At 58.1% G+C, this 15,952-nt stretch overlaps 2 protein-coding genes and 1 long non-coding RNA gene across 7 annotated transcripts; 2 read left to right on the plus strand and 1 right to left on the minus strand.

Annotated features, from left to right (window-relative positions):
* Positions 1-239: 239 nt before the first annotated feature.
* LOC147597337 (uncharacterized) lies at positions 240-2,035 on the plus strand. The gene is made up of 2 exons (XR_015261266.1): positions 240-513; positions 1,892-2,035. It is a non-coding gene; the product is annotated as an uncharacterized LOC147597337 (long non-coding RNA).
* On the minus strand, positions 1,197-4,481 carry MLLT11 (MLLT11 transcription factor 7 cofactor). Its single transcript, XM_086768589.1, has 2 exons — positions 4,271-4,481; positions 1,197-3,090 (listed from the first exon to the last, which is right to left on the minus strand). The coding sequence occupies exon 2, from the start codon at positions 3,081-3,083 to the stop codon at positions 2,814-2,816; it is 270 nt and encodes an 89-aa protein (XP_086624715.1). The 5' UTR covers positions 3,084-3,090; positions 4,271-4,481; the 3' UTR covers positions 1,197-2,813.
* A 6,087-nt stretch (positions 4,482-10,568) lies between these two features.
* Positions 10,569-15,929, plus strand: CDC42SE1 (CDC42 small effector 1). Of its 5 annotated transcripts, XM_086768458.1 has the most exons (6): positions 10,571-10,589; positions 11,603-11,725; positions 13,781-13,968; positions 14,059-14,169; positions 14,743-14,817; positions 14,944-15,929. In XM_086768458.1, exons 3-5 carry the CDS (start codon positions 13,915-13,917, stop codon positions 14,812-14,814), a joined length of 237 nt encoding a protein of 78 aa, XP_086624584.1. In that variant the 5' UTR covers positions 10,571-10,589; positions 11,603-11,725; positions 13,781-13,914; the 3' UTR covers positions 14,815-14,817; positions 14,944-15,929. The 5 variants fall into 5 exon arrangements, with proteins under 5 accessions (XP_086624586.1, XP_086624584.1, XP_086624583.1 ...); XM_086768460.1 differs by lacking the exon at positions 11,603-11,725 and having other exon boundaries at positions 10,569-10,589; XM_086768457.1 differs by lacking the exon at positions 10,571-10,589 and having other exon boundaries at positions 11,475-11,725.
* The last annotated feature ends 23 nt before the right edge of the window (positions 15,930-15,952 follow it).

The raw sequence follows: 15,952 nt of genomic DNA on the forward strand, positions 1-15,952 counted from the left end.
CGAGGCAACGCACCCTCGCAGGGGGTCCCCCTCATACTCAGCCCCCCCACCCCAGCCCCAAACCCCCCCCCCCCCCCCCCCGCTCCCCTCCCAGGGGTCCGGTCCCACCGCCCCCCCTGCCCCACTCACGCGGCGGCTCGGGCCCCCACCCCACACACCCCCCCCCCCCCACGCAAGGCACGCGGCTGTTCCCGGGGCGCGGCACCGCCCCCTTCGCGGCTGTTCCCGCCCCTCCTGCCGCGGCACACACGAAATGGCCGACCCGGAAGCGAGGCCCGCAAGGCGGCGGCGGAAGGATACCGCACGCGCTATAAAAGAGTCCTGCGGCGGAGGAAGGGTGGTTTGGGTTTCTGCTCGCTCTGCCGCAGAGGGTACAGGGCGGGATTAGGGAATTTCTGCTTCTTTTCCCCGGATCCCTCCCTGCCCAGGGGCCTGGAGAGGGGGGGCGGCGAGCAATGGGGGAGCCCTAAATGGGGACTATTTTGCTCTAGCGGAAGGATAGCGAGACTCCAGGTAAACAGTGGCCGCGGATGGGGGTGATGTGGCACTGCAGTTAGTTCCGGCACAGGCGTTTAGGCGCCTAGTATAAAAGGGCGGCGGCGGCGCGTGCCCAGGGACCACGGCCCGTTCGTCAGGCGGGGGCGTAGGGCGAAGCTGTCAGCCTTTCAAAATGTCCGTGTCTATAAAAATGTGGTTTTATATATATATATATATATGTGTGTGTGTGTGTAAGTAAAGCTTGTGTGGCTCTGTCTCATTTCAGTTGCCTTCCTGTTGGAATTGGGCTCCCCACAGGGTGCCTGACTCCCCCCCCGCCCCTGCTCTGTGGTGTGTTACCCTCTCAGGTGCCTCTGATGCACTCAAAAAGTGCCCATTTTTAGGTAAATAGGAATCCTTGAGGCCTCTTTTTTTTTTTTTTTTTTTAATCTGGAGTTCCTCTGGGATGTTTCCCTGTAGGGTTTGGAGAAGCTTAAGTTTAAATAATATCCTTAATGTTCTTAAAATAATCCCTCAGGCTTAGTTTTCCCCTACTTAAACCCTCCATGGCATTTGTGAAGACACCTGTGTACATATTCTCATGTCAGTTCGCAGCTCACTGTAAAAAAAGATTTAAAACAACTTCATGGTAAATCAGGGAAAGAACTTAATGCCGGTCTACATGGATTTTTTTTTTTTTAAGCACCCACAGGAATGTGTATGTTCTTAAATCATTTTATTTAAAGTTTCATAATAAATACTTCTCCTGTGGGCTTTCCCAGCTGGGAACACAGAAATTGAACAGCTCTGCGTAGGAGAGTTTACATTTTTCACCTCCGGTTTAACACAAGTGATTCAAAGTCAGCAGGCTGGGTCATTTTTGGAGGCTACAGGAGAGCTGCGCTCTATTTTCATTTTAGAATCATAGAAGAGCACAGTTTTTCCGATATTTGCCTATTTTGGGGAGCCTTTTAAGTGCTGCCTCAGCCTCCCCCCGGCCATGTACCCCCCTCAACTCTTTAGGACAGTTTCAGAATGTTCCACATCACAACTTCACCCCAATCAAACGCGCAAAAAAAAAAAAAAAATAAAAAAGCACATTCAAGAAGACAAACCAGTTGTGTTCACTCTCCCAGAAAACAACCTTTGGAAAAAACACCTCATTTAAAAGCCAGAAAAGATTCAGGGTTGGTGGTTTTTTTCCCCCATTTTGAGATAATGCTCAGAAATAAACCTCAGGCCACAGAGAGCACAGGTGAAAACCTCCCTGAGGAAAATGCAAGGCTTCTACTTGAGTGAATGCAGCATTTTTTTTTTTGTTGTTATTTTTAAAGGGGCCGATTAATTGGGTGGGGAAAGAGAAATGTTTTCATTTCAGGGTGAGACAAACTAAATTCTCCATCTTATCTTTCAGCTCGGCCCCCATTTCCCATCTGGAGCCCACGATGTACCTGGCTTCTGTCCCAGTTGGGAGTCACACCTGGGATAAAGCACATGTGGGACAAAAAACGGAGAAAAAAATAAAATTGCAGGCAGTGAGCATCCAGCCTTGACCCCACCAAGCAAGGTCTGAGCATTTCCATGTGCATTTACCCTCCTGGACATCATTTCTCCTGCCTGGCCTCAAGCCACAAAGCTCAAAGAGATTATTTCTTTCAAGAAAGAGGGTTGTGCTCGTGTCCTGGGCACATCCTTGCGTCTTCCACCTTGGTTATCCCAAAGTGAAGGTTGAGGAGGGAAGTGGCTTTTGGAGAAACTGGGCCAGGGGAGCGCAGAGGGTCTGTGCGTCCCTGGGAGAGGAGCAGGGATGATGCTTTCTGCAAAACGAAGACGATTCCCATCAGTCCTGCACCACTCCTTTTGCATAAATTAGTTTCTTAAAAAAGCGCTAAGAGAAATGAGCTCAAACGCCCTGTCCCAGAGCACGGGGATGCCCACGGTCACACAGCCGCAGGGTGCTGGGTGGTGGCAGAAACCCCCCAGCATCTCCTGTACCCACTGGCATTTGGACAGGGAGCAATGCGGCAGCTCTTTCTGCCCCTTCCCCTCGGATTTGCTCCCTGGGCTGTTACCCCCTGCTTGCACCGTCCTGGTGTTTCCAACGCTACTGCAAGAGAGGGGGAGAAGAAATGAGGGGGAAGGTGGAGTGAGGTTGAAGCTTTACGGGGAGCCATCACCATCAGGGCAGAGGTGAACTGCTGAGTTAATTAGCGATGTCAAAAACTGCCCAGAAACACAAAAAACCAGCCTCCAAACCAACAACAAAACCAAATCCTCGCATGCCTAGCAGAGAGGGAAAGGGCAAGGGAGGGTGGGGAGGAGCAGAAAGCAGGGCTTCAAATTAGATCAAAATCTAACGAGCTAATGCTAGCGATAGGAGCTCTCCAGAAATTAAAGCTGTTGAACTGCAGCAGACTGTCCTCTTCTTCCGAGATGTCCTGGCTGACCCGGTCCCGCTGGCCGGCAAGCTTGCCCAGCCCTCCTTTGGGTTTGTAGAGGGCCACGTCGCTGAGCCCCAGCCCCTCCAGCTCCGCTACGTCCAGCCGCGGGATCGGCATCCTCCAGTAGATGAAGGAGTCGTACTGGCTGCTGATGGTGTCCAGCATTTTTGGGCTGTGAAGGCGAAGGGGGCGAGGGGAGAGAAGAGGAGGAGAAAAGCTCTACCAAAGGCACAGGATTTCCCACCAAAGTGGCCGAAAGGGTCTCGCCCTTTCCCTGTGCCGAGTCCCCCGTGGAGTGGGCAGCGAGAGGGGGTCCCTGTGCAGCCCCCCCACTGCCCGCAGATCCCGCACCGTCCCCTCCCTCCTCAGCCCTCGTGGCATCGCGTCGCCCCGGGGGACTGCGACCGAATTCTCTAGAAAGGGCTGGAAACCATTGCATGGTGTTGCCATCGCGCCCGTGCCATGCCGTGCCATGCCATGCCATGCCATCCCACCCTGCAGTGCCATCCCGCCATCCCCTGCCGCAGAGCCCCTCCCGCAGCCCCACCCGGATCCACGGAGAATTCGGAAAGAAGGAGAGGGGATGCGGTTCAGCTTTTTTCTCCGGCGCAGTGCGGCCTGAGCTGAGTCACTGCCACACTGAGTTGCTTTTCCCTGGCAGAATTATGTCATTCACCTCAGCACATTTGGCAATGGAGGTGGGGAAAAAAAAAAAATAAAAAAAAAAATCACCTAGCTGACCCAAAATATCCTCCTTTTCCCACTGATTCCCTCATTTTAAGCCCTGGGGATCGGAATCCTGAAGGATGATTCAGCCGTACCTTGAATCACGCCCTCCCTCGCTCCCCGTCCGTGCAATGAGGGGTGATCGGCTGCTAAATTTGAGACTCCCAGTGTGGCTCAGAGGCTATGAAAGGCTCCTGTGTCATCCCCCTGTCCCAGGGTAAACTGAGCCCCGGCACTCTGAAATAGCCTCCTCCCCCGGGACGTATCCCTGGGTATCTTTCTGCAAATTATTTCACGGTGACCGATGTTGCAGACAATGGGTTTTAAAGCTTTAAAGAGGGAGGAAAAAGGGAGTTTAGCCACAAGAAATAAAGAATTCAAATATCCAGAAAAGGCAATCGATGCGGGGGAAAAACCCTCCTGCGTTGTGTGCCACCCCCGAGGAAGAGCATCTCCCCTGGAATCAGGTGTGGTCTGCTCATCCCGTGGACCAAAACCAGCTTTATCTGCTTAATCCCGGCTCATGTCCCCCTAAAAAAAAATCTGGGTCTGCCAATGCCTCCCTCCACCCGAATCTCTTCTGAAAACAAAAGCATCCTCTTGCTTTCCATCGCTCCATCCCTTACCTGTCGTGGAGGGATGGATGGGCTTGGTGCCGGGTGGGCTCTTTGTGCTGGGAAGCGTCGCAGCGTCGCTTTTGTCTGCTGGCGTGCCTGGGTCTGCAATGCAGCCCCTCAAAGCTGCTCGATGAATTCGCGTGGCGGCGGAGGGGGGATGATGGGCAGATGAGTCAGCGGCTCCCACCCGCGCCGGGGCGGGGGGAAGGCGGCCGACGTGGACGCGCGGGAGGGGATCCTGCATGCTAGACCCCCAGGACGGGGATATATTAAACCGACAGAGGATGGGAGATTTCCCGCAGCAATTCCCAATTCTCTCTTGCAGCCTCCAGCTCAGGTTTTGGGGGGATAATGGATCATTTTAGCCTCCAAGGAGCTGGCAGAAGTTTTTTTTTTTACCTGAGTGTGAAGAAACAGGGTGCTGCGGTACCCCTGAACCTTGGGCTGTAGGAGGGCACTTTGCGGGTCAAGTGCAGGGAGTCTGGCACAAAAAAAAAAAAAACTGGATAAGGTTTTTGGTTGGTTTTTTTTGGCGTTGCTGAGTCTGGAGGTGTTTGGTCCTGATGCTGCGCAGCAAAAATATCTTGGCTTTGTGTCTGACGCCAGACCAGGAGCTGGAAATAGGAGGGAGACACCCAAAGCCAGGGCTGGGAGAAGAGCCGCTTCAGAGCCAGGGGTGGGGTGCACCCGGCGCAGCCCCGCTGCCCCCACACCCGTAGGCCAGGACTGCGGCCCCTGGGGAGCGGGATTAAAAAAACCCTCTGACCTGTGAATCTCCCTGCCCAGGCCGCCGCTGAGCCCCAAAACACCATTTTGGGGGGGAGGGACGGACAACAAACTGGATCCACACACCTGAGGGGCTGAGAGCAGCCCTCGCCCTCCTCTCCCGTGGGCTTTGCCCAGCATTAACATTCCTCTGGGGCTTTTGGAGGATTTTTTTTTCCCTCCCCGTTCCTTGTGCGCAACTCCTTTCTGTGGGTGCCAAGTCCTTTCGCCGGCACTTGGCTTTCAGCCTGGCTATTTCTGCCTCCTCCTCCTCCTCCTCTCCCCGCCGTCACCGGGAGCCAAGAGGATCCCATGTCCCCTGCTTCTAAATAGCCCCAGCCAGGGGCCCATCGGAGAATGCTGATCCCTCCAGGGCGGTTGAGCTGCTGTGTTTTTGGGGGATCCCCAAGGCCATGGGGGTGCAGCTTGGCTGGGCTGCTGTGTTTCTGGGGGATCCCCAAGGCCATGGGGGTGCAGCTTGGCTGGGCAACTCCGTAAGGAGCTGGGATGTGACCCGTCCGCTTCGCGGCGTCACCTACTGAAAGGGGTGGCTCACCCGTCACAACCCAAACTTGCGACGTCCTTCTCTGAGAGGAAAAGGGGCCCAGGGCCAAACCCCCTGGGTGAAGATGGGGGACGTGAGTCCCCTGCTCCACAGGGGACCAAAATCTCTTTGCTGCAGCGGCTTCAGACTCGGCAATTTCGGGAGGGCTGCCCAGAGTCAGCAGATGCATCATCACAGGGGGACCATAGTGGGGGACAATGTCCTCTGGCAGCATAAGAAGCTCTAGTGGACACTGGTGGACAATGCACCTTGATGCCATCAAGATATAATGGGGGAGAACCCATCTGTATTTCTGGAGTGACAGGAGGATCCCAACAGCTGTCTGCACTGGAGGCTGAAGTGAGCCCGACAGGGAATGAGTGGCAAAAGCACCCCGCAGTGACAGGCCCAGATGCTCCATGCATTCTTAGTGTAGATTACCTCAGAAGGGGATATTTCAAGGACCCAAAAGGGTATCGGTGGGCTTTTGGTGCAGGTGCTTTAGAGATGGAGGAAATTATACAGTTGTCCACCTTGCCTGGTCTGTCAGAGGATCCTTCCGTTGTGGGGTTGCTGAAGGTTGAAGAACAACAGGTGCCACTTGCTACCACAGCTGTGCACCGGCAGCAATATCGCACCAACCGAGACTCCCTGATGCCCATCCATAAGCTGATTCATCGGCTGGAGAGCCAGGGAGTGACCAGCAAGTCCCACTCACCTTTTAACAGTCCCATATGGCCAGTGAGAAAATCGAGTGGAGGTTAACAGTGGGCTGTGGTGGCCTGAATGAGGTAACACCGCCACTGAGTGCTGCCGTGCCAGACATGTTAGAACTTCAGTATGAACTGGAATCCAAGGGATAAAATGGCAAGATGGGCGTCGTCAGATTCCGATAGATATAGTCAACAAAATAACAGCTATGGCTGCACCGACTGACAAAAAGGAAACGCAAGCTTTCCTGGGCCTTGCGGGTTTCTGGAGGATGCATATTCCAAATTACAGTATGATTGTAAGCCCTCTGTATAACGTCACCCGAAAGAAGAATGATTTTAAACGGGGCCCTGAACAACAGCAGGCTTTTGAACAAATTAAACAAGAAATTGTTCATGGCTCTCGGGCCAGTCCGGACAGGGCAAGAGGTAAGAAATGTGCTCTACACCGCAGCCGGGGAGAACGGCCCTACCTGGAGTCACTGGCAGAAAGCACCAGGGGAAACCCGTGGTCGACCCCTTGGGTTTTGGAGCCGGGGATATAAAGGATCTGAAGCCTGCTATACTCCAACCGAAAAAGAAATCCTGTCAGCATACGAAGGAGTTCGAGCTGCTTCAGAAGTGACTGGTACTGAAGCACAGCTCCTCTTGGCACCCCGACTGCCAGTGCTGGGCTGGATGTTCAAAGGAAGGGTCCCCTCTGCGCATCATGCAACGGATGCTACACGGAGCAAGTGGGTTGCACTGCTCACACAGTGGGCCCGAATAGGAAACCCCAATCGCCCAGGCATATTGGAAGTAATTACAGACTGGCCAGAAGGCAAAGATTTTGGAAAGCCACCAGAGGAAGACGTAACGCGTGCTGAAGAGGCGTCACCATATAACAACCTCCCAGAAAATGAGCAGCAGTGTGCCCTATTTACTGATGGGTCCTGTCGTATTGTAGGAAAACATGGGAAGTGGAAAGCTGCTGTGTGGAGTCCTACACGACGAGTGGCAGAAGCTGCTGAAGGCCAAGGTGAATCGAGCCAGTTTGTGGAGGTGAGGGCCATCCAGCTGGCTTTAGACATCTCTGCACAAGAAAAATGGCCTGTGCTCTATCTCTACACCAACTCATGGATGGTGGCAAATGCTCTGTGGGGATGGTTAAAGCAACGGAAGCAGAGCGACTGGCAGCGTAGGGGCAAACCTATCTGGGCTGCCACTTTGTGGCAAGATATTGCTGCCCGGTTAGAGCATCTGGTTGTAAAAGTACGTCACGTAGATGCCCACGTACCCAAGAGTCGGGCCACTGAAGAACATCAAAACAACCGGCAAGTGGATCAAGCTGCTAAAATTGAAGTGGCTCAGGTGGATCTGGACTGGCAGCATAAGGGTGAATTGTTTTTAGCTCGGTGGGCCCATGATACCTCAGGCCATCAGGGAAGAGACACAACATACAAATGGGCTCGTGATCGAGGGGTGGATTTAACCATGGACACTATTGCACAGGTTATCCTTGAATGTGAAATATGTGCTGCAATCAAACAAGCCAAGCGGCTAAAGCCTCTGTGGTATGGAGGACGATGGCTGAAGTATAAATATGGAGAGGCCTGGCAGATTGATTACATCACACTCCCACAAACTCGCCAAGGCAAGCGCCACGTGCCTACAACGGTGGAAGCAACCACTGGATGGCTGGAAACATATCCTGTACCCCATGCCACCACCCGAAACACCATCCTGGGCCTTGAGAAACAAGTCTCATGGCGACATGGCACTCCAGAAAGAATTGAATCAGACAATGGTACCCACTTCCGAAACAACCTCCTAGACACCTGGGCCAAAGAGCACAGCATCGAGTGGGTATACCACATCCCCTATCATGCACCAGCCTCTGGAAAAATTGAAAGGTCTAATGGGCTGCTGAAAACGACACTGAAAGCAATGGGTGGTGGAACCTTCAAAAATTGGGATAAACATTTAGCAAAAGCCACTTGGCTAGTCAACACTCAGGGGTCCACCAATCGAGCTGGCCCTGCCCAATCTGAACTTCTACATACTGTAGAAGGGGATAAAGTCCCTGTGGTGCACGTAAGGAATATACTGGGGAAGACAGTCTGGGTCATTTCTCCCTTGGGCAGAGGCAAACCCATGCATGGGATTGCTTTTGCTCAAGGACCTGGGTGTACTTGGTGGGTAATGCAGGAGGATGGGAAAGTCCAATGTGTACCTCAAGGAGATCTAATTTTAGGTGAAAAGAGCCAATAATTTGAAGTGCTTGATGTCGGTTACTATACAGTACTGTATGTCGTTATCTAGCTATTATATGTCCCTCCTTGCTTCTACCTGCTCCACGCCCTGAGAGACTTATGTTGTGTCAAAAGTATTATAGTAAAATCATCTATACCAACAAAGAATGAACTTTAATAAAACAGGAACAATTGCAGCAGTGATGCAACCACAACTGGCTCTTGCTACTAGCACCTACCAACAGACCTTCAGCCTGCAGCCTATGAACTTGCTAAGTCACTCGCACCAGACAGACTACCTGAGGAAACACTGTGTTTTCTGTCCTACGCTGAGAGACTGTTATGACAGATGGAGCCCGAAGTTATGGACTGGATAAACTCAACAGACCTTTTGAAGGGATGGTGCGACGGACCAAGGAGTTGGTACATCTGTGTGTATGCATACAAGTAGATCAAAGGAAGAAACAGTTGATGATTGATTGGAAAGTGTAGGATCTGGGCATGATGTAGATGGTATGGAATAAGGGGTGGATAATGTCCTGGTTCTGGCTAGGGTAGAGTTAGTATTCACCTGAGCTGGGTGGAGAACTGAAGCTGGTAGTCCCTATGGCTGGGATAGTTAACTAATTAGCTGGGGTTCATTTACCCAAATTAGCCAAAGGGCTGTTCCATCCCATCTGCCATCATGCTCGGTGTATCAGTGAGGAGGGTGCTGAAGGGAGGCCTCCTGCTACTTGGAAGAAACTGGCTGTGGAGATCTGTGGTGAGCCATTATACGGTATTTGTATTCCATCACTGTTTTGTTTTCTTCTGTTATTGCCATTAAATTTACTTTTTGTTCAATCTCAACCCACGTGTTTGTTTGGGGGTTTTTTTCTGGTTTTCTTTTGTTTACCAATTCTCCCCCTGTTCTCTCGGAGGGTGGGGGGAGTGGGAGAGAGAGACTGTGTAGTCTGGTCCCGATCGGGGCTGAACTACGCCACGGCCCCAAGCTGGAAGTGGTGCAACGCTGCTTGACGCCAGCCATGGGATGGTCGGGGGCTTTCCACCCTCTTGGTGCTTCGGTCCCCCCAGGGCTCTGGCACATCCATGGAAAAAATGGGAATAAGGCTTGGAAGAGAACAGGAGCATAACCGAGTCCTGGTGGGGACCCCCAGCCCTTCTGGGACCCTGGGGACCTCATCCCTACCAGGATCCCCAGGTTTGTTATGCCCTGAGACCCCCAGTTGTGCCAACCACCCCATAGCCCTGCCAGGGACCCCCAGCTGTACTGGGACCCCTGGAAACTCCAGCCCTGCCAGGGACCCCAAGGACTCCCAGCCTTATAGGGACACCCCAGCCCTACAGGGACCCCCAGCCCCTCTGGGACCTCAGGGACTCCCAACCTTACCAGGACCCCTAGCCCTCCAGGGACTCCCCAACCCTACCAGGACCCCCAACCCCTGTCAGGAACCCCAGCCCTACAGGGACCCCCAGACCTTTGGGGACCCTGGGGACCCCCAGCCCCTCTGGGACCTCAGAGACCTCCAGCCTTACCGGGACCCTTATCCCTTCTGGGACCCCCCAGCCCTACAAGGACACCTGGGACCCCCCAGCCCTTTGAGGACCCTGGGGACCCCCAACTTTACTGGGATCCCCAGCCCTACCAGTGCCCTCATCCCCTCTGGGATCCTGGGGACCCCCAGCCCCTCTGGGACCTCAGAGACCTCCAGCCTTACCGGGACCCTCATCCCTTCTGAGACCCCCCAGCCCTACCAGGACACCTAGGACCCCAGCCCTGTAGGGACCCCCCAGTCCTTTGAGGACCCTGGGGACCCCCAACTCTACTGGGATCCCCAGCCCTACCAGTGCCCTCATCCCCTCTGGGATCCCCCAGCCCTTTGAGGACCCCGGCCCCCCCGCCCCTGCCCCTGCCCCTGCCCCCGCCCCTGCAATGCCGGCGGTGCCCGCCGTGGGAGCTATGCTGCGGGCCGGGCCGGGCCGGGCCGCGCCGCGGGGATCGCCGCCTCCCGCACCCGCCTGGCCACGCCTGCCCGCTGCCAGCCGGGCACCGGGACCGGGAACCGCGCCGGGGCCAGGTAATGGGGCCGCCCCTCCTCCGGAGGGGGCGAGCCCGGGGAAGGGGACTCGAAAGCGCTCGGGGGAGGCGGGGAGGGCGGCGGGGGCGGCACCAGGGCGGGGGGCCGGTGGGAGGACCCCCCCCCCCTTAAGAGCTCCCTGGTCTGATCGGGGAGTCCTGCGGAGCCCCACAATCCAACCGAGCCCCCCAGCGCTACTGGGACCCCCGGGCCCCCGGCCCTGCCGAGAGCCCCAGCCCTGCCCGGACCCCGCAGCCCTGTCAGGACCCCCGAGACCCCCAGCCCTGCCTAGGCCCCCCCAGCCCTGTCAGGACCCTCGAGACCCCGAGCCCTGCCGGGACTCCAGCCCTACCAGGACCCCCAGCCCTGCCGAGCCCCCGCAAACCTGCCCGGCCCCCCCCAGCCCTCCGACGACACCCGAGGTTCCCAGACCTGGCGAGACCCCCAGCCCTACGGGGACCCCGTGCCCTACCGAGACCCCCAAACCTTCCTGAGGCCCCCCAGCCCTACCTGGACCCCCCGGCCCCCCAGCCCTACTGAGACCCCCCAGCCCTGTGGAGCCCCCCAGCTCTACCAGGACCCCGGAGACCCCCAACCCTACTGAGACCCCCCCCAGCACCACCAGAACCTCCCACCCTTACCAGGACCCCCGGGCTTACTGAGACCCCCAGCCCTTCCAGCCCTATAGGGGGTCCCCAGCCCTATAGGGGGTCCCCAGCCCTACAGGGACCCCCCAGCCCTACCAAACCCCACGGGTCCCCTGCCCTTGCTGGCACCCGGTGGCCCTGGGCTGGCAGCCACGAGCGCCCCACCCCTGCAGCCCCCCCCAAACACCCTCGCTCCTCTCCCCGGTCCCCCGGCGGTGACGCAGAGCCGCCGAGCGGTGGTTTCCCAACAGGGAAGTCATTTTGTGCGGGCCGGGAAGCAAGCCGCTCTGCCCCCACCTCGGGGGCTACTGCTGGGCCAGGCCCCTTACGCTCAGGCGGGCTGAGACCGGACACAACTCATTGCAGAGGGGGGCACGCGAGACCCCCGCAGCGTGGGGGGGTACTGAGGCCCGCGGGACCCGCCGCCGACAGCCACCCGCATCCGGCCCTAGCCGTCGCCCTTCGCCAGGCGCGAGGACGTGAGGCCCGGTGGGTGCTGGGGGGGTGGGTTTTTGTGGGAAGGGTCTGCGCACGGGGGTCGCGGCAGCTTGAACCTCTTGGGGGGGGGGGGCGGCGGGAGGGGTCACATGGAGATTCGCTGGTGGCTTGTATGAGGCTGAGCCCACTCCTGGGGTCCCTGGGGCTCTTCCAGTGCCCTGGGGACTGGTTGCGATGCCGAATTTGGGGGGTACCCCCCGTCCCCGCAAGGCCTTTCCACCACGCTGCCGGATCCAGCAGCGAGCCAGGGCGTTATGGCGGGGGCCGGCTCCGGCAGCCTCGTTTCCTAAGGAAATGGGGCTGAAAGAAAAGGCAACACCCCCCCCCCCCCCGCCGCCCCCGTCCCGTCCGAGTTTGGCCGGGGCTGCACGGGTCGGGCATGGGCACAAGCCCCGGTTTACGCCACCCCGGACGTGTCACAACCTGCCTGTTCTCAGCAGCTGCGCTGGCGGTGGGGCTGGAGCCCAGACGCCAGGGTGAGGGGCGGGGCACTCTGGGGGGGGGGGGGGAGTGGGGGCTCCCTTGGTTGTACCTCAGCCTCCCCGCTGGGACCAGGGCCAGGTTGACCCCATTTTGGGGAGCTGCAGGCACCCAGCAGCCGCAGGCCCTGCTCCTCCCCGCCGTGGGCCGGAAGCGCGGGCCGGCTGCCGCGGAGTTTGGACCCATCCGGTGTCGCCAGCGCAGGGGCAGAGGAAGGGACTTTTCCTGTTTGCTGGCGCGGTGGGGTCCGGCACCCATCTGCCGCCGCGGCCGAGCTCCGGCAAAACTTGGCCTCGCCTCGGCGCACCCACTAGCTGCACCCCGCACCGGCGTGGGGACTCTCCAGTGGCTGATATAGGGTTGTGCTCGGGCCGCGGCCCTTCGTGGGTGGGTGAGTTTTGTGCGTGCCGCCGGGTGCTTTTGCAGCAAAGGATTCGTCTCTCTTGGGGGATGGGGGGCACCCATTTTGGGGGCAAACCCCCCTTTCCGCACCCCCCCTCAGCTACCCCACCCAGGACCGTGGTGGAGGTTTGGGGTAGAGTCCTTCCCGCTGGGTAGAGCCCCCGTTTATTTTTCCCCCATCTGCTTTTCGAGCTGGAGCGGAAGAGCTCAACCTCCGGCCCCTTTTCGGAAAGGCCAGGATATTTATAGCCGCCTGGCTCAGGGAGATGGGATTTGCCGTGGCCGCCTCTGTCTCCCCCCATCCTGCCGCTGCGTCCCCCAGCCACCTCCTGCACCGGGGTGGGGGCCACGGCCGGCTCCTGCCCTGGCCGTGGGGGGCAACTCTTCCGGGTGGCTGTGCGATGCCCGGGGGTCCGTGGGGGTCTCTGTGCGATGCCCGGGGGTCCATAGGGGTCTCTGTGCGATGCCTGGGATCTGTGTGTGATGCCTGGGGGTCTGTGGGGGTCTGTGTGTGATGCCTGGGGTCTGTGGGGGTCTCTGTGCAATGCCCGGGGGTCCATGGAGGTCTCTGTGTGATGCCCAGGGGTCTGTGGGGGTCTGTGTGCAATGCCTGGGGTCTGTGTGCGATGCCTGGGGTCCGTGGGGGTCTGTGTGCGATGCCCAGGGGTCTGTGTGCAATGCCTGGGGTCTGTGTGCGATGCCTGGGGTCCGTGGGGGTCTGTGTGCGATGCCCAGGGGTCTGTGTGCAATGCCGGCGGTCTGTGTGTGATGCCTGGGGTCCGTGGGGGTCTGTGCGCAATGCCTGGGGTCTGTGTGCGATGCCTGGGGTCTGTGGGGGTCTCTGTGCGATGCCCGGGGTCTGTGTGTGATGCCCGGGGGTCCGTGGGGGTCTGTGTCTCCGTTTGGTCAATGGGAAGCAGATTTAGGGTTGATTTCGGGAGATAAACCCATGGGCATCACCCCCCCACCCTTCAAACCCGCAGCCAGCTGGTCCTCTCCACGCCGTGCCTCGGTTTCCCCAAACTGATGCATCCCCTGGGACAGGGGCTGATCCTGCACCCCAACATCCCCAACCCATCTGTCCCCTTCCCCCCATCATCCAAAACGTCCCTACACCCGGGGACAAACCCTTCCCGGCCGTGACCACCTCTTGCCTCCCCCCAGGTGCATCCCCCTCGGCTCAGCCACCCCGACCAGGTCCCCATGGAGTGACGCCGTGTGGAGGGGGGGTCTCTGCACCGGTGCAGCTTCCCTGGCAGCCAGCCCGGCAAGGAGGGAAGCTGGACGCCACTGTGAATATGAGCGACTTCTGGCACAAGCTGGGCTGCTGCGTTGTAGAGAAGCCACAGCCCGTGAGTAGCTTCAGCCTGGACGGTTCAGGAAGGTTTGGGGTCCTGGGGCCATGGCCTTGGCAGGGGTTGATGGCCGCCTTCTGCTTGCAGAAGAAGAGGAGGAGACGGATCGACCGCTCCATGATCGGGGAGCCTATGAATTTTGTCCACCTGACGCACATTGGTTCCGGCGACATGGCCGCGGGCGAAGGCCTGCCCATGGTACCCTGCCCGTGCGCTCGGTTGGGTGACTGGTGTTGCTGTTGGGGTGGTGGAGTCTCATGGTTGGGTGACTGGTCTCGCTGTTGGGGTGGTGGAGTCTCATGGTTGGGTGACTGGTCTCACTGTTGGGGTGGTGGAGTCTCATGGTTGGGTGACTGGTCTCACGGTTGGGGTGGTGGGTCTCAGTTGGGTGACTGGTCTCACTGTTGGGGTGGTGGAGTCTCATGGTTGGGTGACTGGTCTCACTGTTGGGGTGGTGGAGTCTCATGGTTGGGTGACTGGTCTCACGGTTGGGGTGGTGGGTCTCAGTTGGGTGACTGGTCTCACGGTTGGGGTGGTGGGTCTCAGTTGGGTGACTGGTCTCACAGTTGGGGTGGTGGGTCTCACGGTTGAGTGATGAGTGTCAATGTTGGGGTGGTGGAGTCTCACGGTTGGGTGGTGGGTCTCGTGGTAGGGTGGTGGGCCTCAGGGTGGGGTGAAGCAGCCTTACCTTTGGGTGCTTGGGTGACGGGATGGCGCGGTCGGGCGGGGGGTCTCACAGTGCTGATGGGGCATCTCTGCGCCCTCTCACAGACCGGTGCCGTACAGGAGATGAGGTCCAAGGGCGGTCGGGAACGACAGTGGAGCAACTCCCGCATCTTGTAGCGTGTGAGTACACGGCCGTGGCCACCCGAGCGCCCGCTGGCCCGCTCCGAGGTGCGGCTGCTGATTAACGCACCCCAACACGAGCCAGTACTTGCACGGTTTTGTAACCCGGCCTCTCGGATTTTGCAGGTTCCTGGCTTTTTCAGCCCAAACTTGAACTGCCCGATCCCCCAACCGGAGGAGATGCCGACCTCGAGCGCTTTAACCCCGCGGTAATTTATGCAGAGCGATCCTTGCCCGGCTCCCGGTGGCTTTTGGTTGTCTTCCCTGCGCCGCCCTGGCAAATCCCTCCTTCCCGGAGGCGTCAGGACGGTGACGCGGGGAGGGAGCAGGGCCGGCGGCCCCCGCCTCGGACCAGGATTTCAGCCAAAAGGATGCAGCTGCCCTCCCGAAGCGTGCCAGGAGCCGCCGGGCACAGCCGAGATGTGCCAAATCCTCCCAGTTTTCCCTTTTTCCGCACCAGCATCTCCCGTGGGCCCCTCTCGGCGCTGGGCCGTGGTGCCTTGGTTTCCCCGGGTCCTGGTGCAGAGCTTGATCTGGTGCCCTCCTGGAAAAGCATAGAAGAAAAAAACTGAGATTAAACCCCAACACTTCAGCATCGCGCTGGCAGCGGCTCAGCGCCAACGCTGCCACCAAGCCCGCAGTGCCTCCAGCCGGCGTTTCCACCGCCGGCAAACTGCCACCTTCCTTCTTTTTTAGGATATATATATATATTTTTTTTTTTTTTTTTTAAGCTCAAAAAAAAAACCAACTGGGCAGCCTCCGCGCATTGGAGGCAGGACTGCGGTGGGGTCACCTCCACCCAGGATCGCCACCGGCATTTCACTGGCACCGGCTGAGGCAGGACGGGGCCCGACCCGAGGAGGGACTCGGGCTCCCGAATTCGGGCGCGGGTGTACATAGTTTAAATAGCGTCGGGATTCGATATTAAATAGCACGCGGCTGGGCGGCTGAGGCTTTCCCCTTCGCACGCCGGGATGCTCCTGCGCGGAGCTGGGCTTTTCCAGCCCCACGGCGTGCTCAGTGTCGGTAAGTGAGCGCCGATGCTTGATTCCATTTTTCCTTCCCTGGGAAAAACAACCCAACCTCGAAATAAAACTCTTGTGCTGCCCCGAGGAGTGCGTCCGCAAGCTGCCCG

Source organism: Chlamydotis macqueenii, chromosome 28, assembly GCF_036417535.1.
Source record: "Chlamydotis macqueenii isolate bChlMac1 chromosome 28, bChlMac1.mat, whole genome shotgun sequence".
Lineage (NCBI taxonomy): Eukaryota > Metazoa > Chordata > Aves > Otidiformes > Otididae > Chlamydotis > Chlamydotis macqueenii.

What these genes read in the sequence shown, in the direction of transcription:
- MLLT11 (XM_086768589.1), bottom strand. Translation starts at nt 3,083, where the DNA reads ATGCTGGACACCATCAGCAGCCAGTACGACTCCTTCATCTACTGGAGG.
- CDC42SE1 (XM_086768460.1), top strand. Translation starts at nt 13,915, where the DNA reads ATGAGCGACTTCTGGCACAAGCTGGGCTGCTGCGTTGTAGAGAAGCCA. An exon ending in TTGTAGAGAAGCCACAGCCC is followed by an intron (nt 13,969 to 14,058) that starts GTGAGTAGCTTC and finishes TTCTGCTTGCAG; the next exon opens with AAGAAGAGGAGGAGACGGAT. An exon ending in CGGGCGAAGGCCTGCCCATG is followed by an intron (nt 14,170 to 14,742) that starts GTACCCTGCCCG and finishes GCCCTCTCACAG; the next exon opens with ACCGGTGCCGTACAGGAGAT.